The following is a 7,590-nucleotide window of genomic DNA, read 5'->3' on the forward strand; positions in this document are numbered from 1 at the left end:
TGTGCATTACAGAGAAAACATTTATCAATAATTATCAACTAGAGGTAATCACATCGACATTTCACAACACTTAACATTAATATCTGCCTATCTAGTGAATGGAGCATTGTCTATGTTATTTCTTAATTAGCCACACCTAATTCACAAGAAAGATTTCGATATCCACTTTGTGTCTGAGCCCTTTACCTCTTTAATGATCTCAAGTTAATTCATTTGCACTTACAAGGTAACTATATTGTCTTCTTCTAAAAATGGAGATATTTTTCTGTCCCTTATTTATGTTTCATGTTTTATTGAATATAATTTCCGGGATATTAAATAAAATTTTATATTTTTCTGTTTCTTTGTGCTTTGGTGACCCAACATTGTAGAGATTTATACCTTTGTCTTCCTGTAAGAGCTTTATAGTTTTAACTGCTACATTTAGGTCTTTTTCATTTTAATGTTTACGTATGGTGTGAGGTAGGGATCCAACTTCACTTCTTTGCATATAGATATCCAGTTGTCCCAGCACTATTTGCTGAAAAGATTATTCTTTCCCCCATTGAATTATCTTGGCATCCTAGTTGAAAAAATTCTACTAGCTATTATTTTGTTGTTTACAAATGATATTGATGTATTCACTTTTTTAGTGCCGACTTTGTTAGGCATTGTTACCAGGTTTCCATAAGTGTTATAAAATGAGTTGCATCTTTTTTTATGGTTTGGGAAAACAAAAGGTCTAAAGTGGTTAAACATTTAAAATGTTTGAGGTCCCTTGAGTCCCCTGGAGGAGTTCTCCTTACCCACCCTGATACTTACCTTATTTGGTGGCAGTCCCAGATTTTTACAAAGTGATGAGTTTAAACCACAAATGAATACTGAACTCAGCTGAGTTTAAGCTATACTTTAAGAACAAGTGACTATTTAAGAGTAATTTTATCCTTTCCTCCCCCATACGTGTCAGCTTAAGTTATTCCCTACATTAAAAGTTTGCTTACCCAAGGTTTCTGTCATCTTTCATTTATTCTGAACGCCCATCATTTTCCCCTGATCTCCAGCTGCTGCTACTTAATCTAAAGAAAATACAACCTGTGGAGTTGACATGTTTGCTTTTCTAAATACCTTGCATCTGTCTTTACATTAAAATTTTCTTCTTCATGTGATGGTTACAGCACAAGCTCTGAAACCACACTGCCTAGGGGTGAAATCTGACTCTGCTGTATACCAGCTGTACAGCCTTGGCAAGATCTTTGTCTACTCACCTATCAAACTAATCATAGTACTCACCTCATTAGATTGTGGAGAGCATTACATGACTTAATATTTATAGGGTATTTAGAATGATGCTTGACCCTTAAAATATCAAGGCTACACTTGTCTTAAAGGCTGAAATTCCAGACCATAGATGCCATGCCTCATTTTTCTTCACACACTGATTTCTAAATTGAAATGTCCTCCTCAATAGTGCTCTATTATTTCTGGCTTCTACCTGCCTACTGAGCCTCCATCAAACACCAGATAGCCCTTCCAGGAAGAACGTGACAAAGTTGGGCCATTGTCCTATCCCTTTATCCTTTCAAAGCTCCTCCAGCTCCTTTCATAATGAATTTAGATAGTCTGTGAATCTGTGGCATCTTAAAATTGGTGATAACATCCTCAATGGGCTGATGTCCATTCTAAGATGATCTCATGGCTTCCTGTTCCACTGAGGCTGAGAAAATGCATCCCACATGAGACCCACATAAGGCATCATGTTCTTAGCTAATTACATATACGTAGATGACTGCAATTGCCAACCCAAGTAAAACTCTTCCAAGCTCCAGCTCCTTCTAACTCCCCTCTGGATGTTTCTATCATAAGCTGAGCTTATTCAAAAGTAGATTCAGCAGTATTCCAGCAAATCTTCTCCTTTGCTATTCCATTATCTGGAAATGGCCCCAACATTCTCCAGCCACTCAGTTGAAAAATTTGGAAGTCATTCTAGGTAACTTCTCACCACCCTCATCAAACACTAACCAAATCTACCATTTCCATCTCTCGAATATCTCAAACTCATCCTGTCTTCAATACTTTGTAACTGCACTCCTTTTTGCCAGCAATGCTCCCTCTCATTCACACTCAACCCTGCTCACCGGAGTAATCTTTTGCAAATGCAAACCTCACTTGCTTACAATTCCTCAAGTGTTCTTTGTAGGTTTGGGGGTAAGTGTGGGAATTCAAGTTTTATAATTTTGTCTCCTAAGTCCTACTTGACCTTACTGTCCATCTGAGTGCAACAGAGAACACAAAAATGTCCTTGTCAAGGGCACATTTCTTGATATCTGTTCCGATGCAGCCCTCTCTCACCTGTTTCACTGTTCTAGGATTTCCCCATTTTTCTTGCATTCTGTCTCCTCCTTTCTACTGATTCATTCTCATTAGCATGTAAACTTGCTCCCTTCCCTATCTTCATCTTTTTTATTTCCTTTTGTACAGCTACAGCCATGGTTGCTTCCCCTTTTAAACAAACCTTGCCAACAGAGTTGTCTTATGCTTGTTCCCTGTGGTTGGCCTCATGTCCACTATTGGCCTGTGCTCATCTGGCCTCTGCCCCACTCAGCCTGAGACTGCTCCCATCAAAGCCATCAGCAACCTCCACATGCCAGATGAAATGAAAAATGTCTCAACCTCAGCTCACTCCCATATTCTCCCACATTTGACACTGCTCATCCCTCCTCAAAATAATCTTAGTTTTGTTGACCTTGAAGTGGCAGCTCCCACACCATTTCTCTTTCCTTCTCCGGCCACACTCTTTCAGTGTAACTCCACCCAGCTCCCTTCTTAACCTCAGCTACCCACTGTTGTGGTTTTAAATATGGTACCATCATGTGCTGTTAGCTTTCTAATTTGTTTCTAATCCAGACTGATCTTCTGAGTTCTAAATCATACACCACTTACCACTCAACATTTGTACTTGGATGTGTCATTCGCATTTAGAATTGACCTTGTCCTAGTTGACTTCAACCTCCACTATCCTCGACATGTACATCCACATGCAGACACTTGTACTCATGTACACACACACACACACACACACACACACACACAGAGAGAGCCAACTTTCCTCTAAAGTTTCCCATATCCGGTACTGTTCCACCACCTACCATTTACTCCTGCTAGGAACCTGCAAGTCTACCTTGACAAACCCATTTCCCCCACCCCACATCCACCCATCCCCAAGTCCCCAAATAGGCCTTGAATACATCCATGCACTCCCTCATGGTTTGTGACAAGCCTTAGGCAAGCATTACATTGTCCCTTGTCTGTACTTCTCCAAGAGCCTCTTAAGCTATCTCCCTACTTATTCTTTTAACTGTACCAGTCCATATTTAACATAAAACCAGAATGAGTTTGAAATATGAATCAGATTATGCTACTTCTCTTTTTAAAACCATCTGCAAATAGAATGAAGCCTACACTAAGATAGCACGATTGGGAAAATCCCCTTTGAAAAAGTAACAAAACGGAAACCTCCGGGATGAGCAAGGGGTCAGCCAAAAGAGTGACAGGGAAGGATTTGCACTCCACTTAGAGGAGAGAGTAAGTGCAAAGGCCCTGAGGTATGAGAGCTTGGAGCACAGTGAGTGAAACAGTGAATGCTATAAAATGGTGATGGAGAAGTTAGTAAAGTTGCGCCATAGAGGGCCTTGGAGGTCATAAAACGAGTACTTCCATAGTTATTTCTAAATATGTATATATGGAGTCTGTTTTTGCCACCAGCCATAAGCTCCATAGGAAACCATGCATGCCTATTCACCAGTTTTTTTGTATGCCCAGTACAGTGTCTGGCACATAGCAGGTACTAAATCTTTATGGAGCACATGAGGGGAGAAATGTCTCCAGTATTCCAACCAGACTGAGTCACTGGCAATTGACCAAAGATCTTGTGCCATTCCCTGTTCTAAGATCCACATTCTCGTCCAGCTCAGTGATTATCCACCAAGCAGTGATTTTGCCCTCCAGGGAATGTTTGTTAATATCCAGGACATTTTTGATTGTCACAATTATAGGAAAGAGGATGCCACTGGCATCTGGTGGGTGGAGGCCAGGGATGCTGTCCAACAACCTACAATGGAGAGGGCAGCCCTCCCTGACACAAAGACAATTATTCAGCCCAAAATGTCAACAGCAGCAAGACTGAGAAGGCCTGGTCTTACTAATTCTACCTGTCCTCCAAGCCTTTATGAACATTGCCTCTTTTGGAAAGTCTTCCTTCCTCATCAACCAATGTGAGTTTTTTTGGGGGGGCCTCCACTGAGCTCCCCCAACCTATTTTATGTGATTCAGTCCCTTGCCTTGTAATTGCCTATTCTATCTGCCTCTCACTAGACAGCTGGGCTGTATGTTTCATTAGCCTAATCCATAGTGAGCCTTCCATGTATTTTCTTGAATGAATGCAGCCCCCTGAGCTGGGGACACATAGGAGGGTGCAAACAAATTTTGCAACATTTTAAAACATAAGGTTGACCTATGTGAACTCACAGGTAGCAGGACTTACCCAGACCCCATCTCTACCTCTGGGAACCTGCCTGTCTCCAGGTGTCTGTGCTGGTGTGTAACCTACAGAAATGGCAACTTCCTGCGGCTCCAACCTAATAGCATGGTCCACTCCTTTAGACATGGCCTTAAATTCTGAGTTACTCAAGTTTAATCCCACTAAAATAAGACATAACTAGGGCATATGGCGGGTTCCTAACAATGAAAAATATAGGGCTGACGCTTCATCTGCAGTTGGCTCTCCTTTGAGTCATGACCTGCTTGATTTACCAACAAAAATAGAAATCCCTGTAGCCACAGGCTTGCGGGCTTCAGATCTCGTGACCATGGTCAGAAACATTTGAAGCCCACGTCTTTGGATTCAGGTTTGAAATGGACTCTGGTTGAAATGCTGTGCCCTTTGGAGGGGATCTTCCCCTTCCCTTGTCATGGCCGCCCAGTTCTAGCTCCTGCTGGCTTTCATCCCCCGGCACCTGTAGTTCCGGTCCTGCTGACAGGGGAAGGAGCAACCGAGGTGCCGGAGTTGAGGGCAGGACTGGGCCCATCACCTCCAGCTCACTCCTTCTGCTGCCGCAAGGGAAGCACCCTGGCATGCGGCCTGGAACATTCACTGCCTTCCGAAGGGCTCTGTTCCTCCTCCTCCAGCTGTTGCTCCTGAACTTGGCCCCGGGCCCGCCTTCTCTCCAGCATCTCCTCGAAAAAGATCTGGCAGCTGAAGCCCTCCTGGATGCCATACTGGGCGTGCTTGAGCAGAGCCTCCAACGTGGGGAAAACCCGACAGCAGGCCACGCAGCGCAGCCCATAGTTCGTGGTGACCAGCCAGTCTGGGGTGTCCCGCAGCTCCTGCAGGCAGCACTCAAGGGACCCCAGCAGCTCCGGGTCATCCTCCTCTGTGCAGCAGTCATTCTTGCTGGCTTCCAGTTCCCAGCGCAGGTCTGTGTTGGAAGCCATCTCGAAGGAGGAGCCTTTCCTCCTCTGCCTCTTGATGAACTCAGCTTCATGGATGCGGGGTTTCCTGCTGACAGGCTCGAAGCCCGTCTCGGTCTCCCAGGCCACGGCCACGCCCTGCACAGTCTGCACGTGGGTGTAGAAGGCGCACACGCTCTGCTGGGCGGCATCCTTGTCGTCGTATGCGCAGGAGTAACAAGACTGGTACTGGGAGTAGGACTGGTACTCGGAGGAGGACTGGGAGGACAGAGAGCTGCTCCAGCTTAGCATTGCCCGAGCCTTGCTGGCCAAGTAGACGTCATCCTCATGGGGAACAGCTGGTCCAGGCCGTGGAGATGTCTGCTCTCTCTTTATGGCCCCTGGAAGTGGAAGGACATTTTCATCAGTGCCCCCTGCAAGGATCAGTACTGAAACCCACCTTCAGGACTCTGAAAGGGTGCGGGCTCCAAGGCCCTGCGCATGTGCCTTCTGCTCCTGTGGCTGTTTCCTTCTGAGATGAGGATGGCAATGCTTACCTCGTGGGGTAATGATGAGGATCAAACAATGTATGAACGAGATCGCCAGAAACAACTAAACCCCCAAAGACCATCTACTGGTGAATGGACCAATGGTGGTACATCCATACCAGGCAAGCCTATCCACTGGTAAAAAGCATGATCCCCTGATACTGACAAAACGTGGAAGAATTTCTAATGCATATGCTAAATGGAAGCCCCAGGGCAGAAATCCCATATAGTGTAGGATTCTACCTAGATGACATTCCAGAAAAGGTAAAACTACAGGGAGAGAGGAGAGATCAGGAGTTACCAGGAGCTGGGGGTGGGTGGGTGGATGGAATGCAGATGCAGGGTAACTGATTTCAAATGGTCACTAGGGAGCCTTTGGGGATGGTGAAAATATTCCATATCGTGATCATGCTGGTGCTTAACCAAATGTATACTTTCCAAAATTCTGCAAATTGTGTACTGAAAACTGATAATATTTCTGTTTAAATATGAATATTTAAATTTAAATATAAACTCAAGCAAACCAATCTCAAAAACCATGCATGGGACATGATTTGGACAAGGCCTTCCAGCCCCACAATACCCTTTGGCATTTGTGACGTGTCTCCGTCTTACAGAGGGAGCATCTTGCCCTCTCCTTGAACATTCACTGTACCCCATCACCATCTAAGAGCTTTGCCATGTTTTAATTCCATTAATATTGAAAAAAAAAACCAAGAAATCACCTTGTTTTAATTCCCATTTGACAGATTAGGAAACTGAGGCAAAAAGAGCTTAGCTGACTGATGAGCTGGTATTATCCTTAGGTGCTACCCACGGTCACTTCATAGTGGTCTTCAAATTGATGCTCTAGATTAACTTTACTCAATTTATTATAAAGGACTTCTTTGTATTATTCCAAAAGCATGGGATTCACATTCCAGTTCTGTTTGTCCAATGTACATGAATATATATAATGATGAACATTTTACTGTTTCATCCTCATACCTTCTGAAATCCCCTCAGGTACTCACAATGGCCTCAAGCATACCCACCACCTATTTTTATGGCCAATACAACACTTTGGTAATACCACTGAGGGGTGACCCCATGCCCACTCCTCATCCTCTGGGGCCTCCTTCCCAGGGGACACAGCTGGCAGCACCCTTCCACCCTTTCTTGGGACCTACCTGACCAGCACACTTCCGTGCCCTCTTCCATGGACTCCGGGCTGGCCAGGCTGAGGCTGGTGCCATCTGCGGGTAACTGTTCTACCCTGTGGTCCGTGAAGTGGCGTTTCATGATTGGACACCAGCACCCAGGGGACTCAGTGCTCCAGCTCTTTGGTGAAAGATGGCTTGGGCTGTGCTGAAGCCCTCCACTGGTCCCAGCCCGAGTGGCTGCTGGGCTCCCTGCTGTCACTAGGATGCTGGCTTTATTCTGTGACCTCATCAATGACACTGGCCTGTTCTGTGACCTATGGCAAAGACTGAGACCCCACCTGCAGCCCAGGAGAGGCTTCCTATCAGGATCTCATTTCCCCATGGGGAACTTTCCTGTCTTGTTTATTGTCAGGGACAAAAACACAGAACACACACACACACACACACACACACCCCTATAAACACTTGTACACACA

At 44.9% G+C, this 7,590-nt stretch overlaps 1 protein-coding gene across 1 annotated transcript; it reads right to left on the reverse strand.

Moving 5' to 3' along the window:
• Window positions 1-5,073: 5,073 nt before the first annotated feature.
• FAM170B (family with sequence similarity 170 member B) lies at window positions 5,074-7,268 on the reverse strand. Its single transcript, XM_044236605.1, has 2 exons — window positions 7,142-7,268; window positions 5,074-5,825 (listed from the first exon to the last, which is right to left on the reverse strand). The coding sequence occupies exons 1-2, from the start codon at window positions 7,251-7,253 to the stop codon at window positions 5,074-5,076; spliced, it is 864 nt and encodes a 287-aa protein (XP_044092540.1). The 5' UTR covers window positions 7,254-7,268.
• Window positions 7,269-7,590: the final 322 nt, after the last annotated feature.

This window comes from Neovison vison, chromosome 2 (genome assembly GCF_020171115.1).
Source record: "Neovison vison isolate M4711 chromosome 2, ASM_NN_V1, whole genome shotgun sequence".
NCBI classification, from domain to species: Eukaryota; Metazoa; Chordata; class Mammalia; order Carnivora; family Mustelidae; genus Neogale; species Neogale vison.

What these genes read in the sequence shown, in the direction of transcription:
- FAM170B (XM_044236605.1), bottom strand. Translation starts at nt 7,253, where the DNA reads ATGAAACGCCACTTCACGGACCACAGGGTAGAACAGTTACCCGCAGAT. An exon ending in CACGGAAGTGTGCTGGTCAG is followed by an intron (nt 5,826 to 7,141) that starts GTAGGTCCCAAG and finishes TTCCACTTCCAG; the next exon opens with GGGCCATAAAGAGAGAGCAG.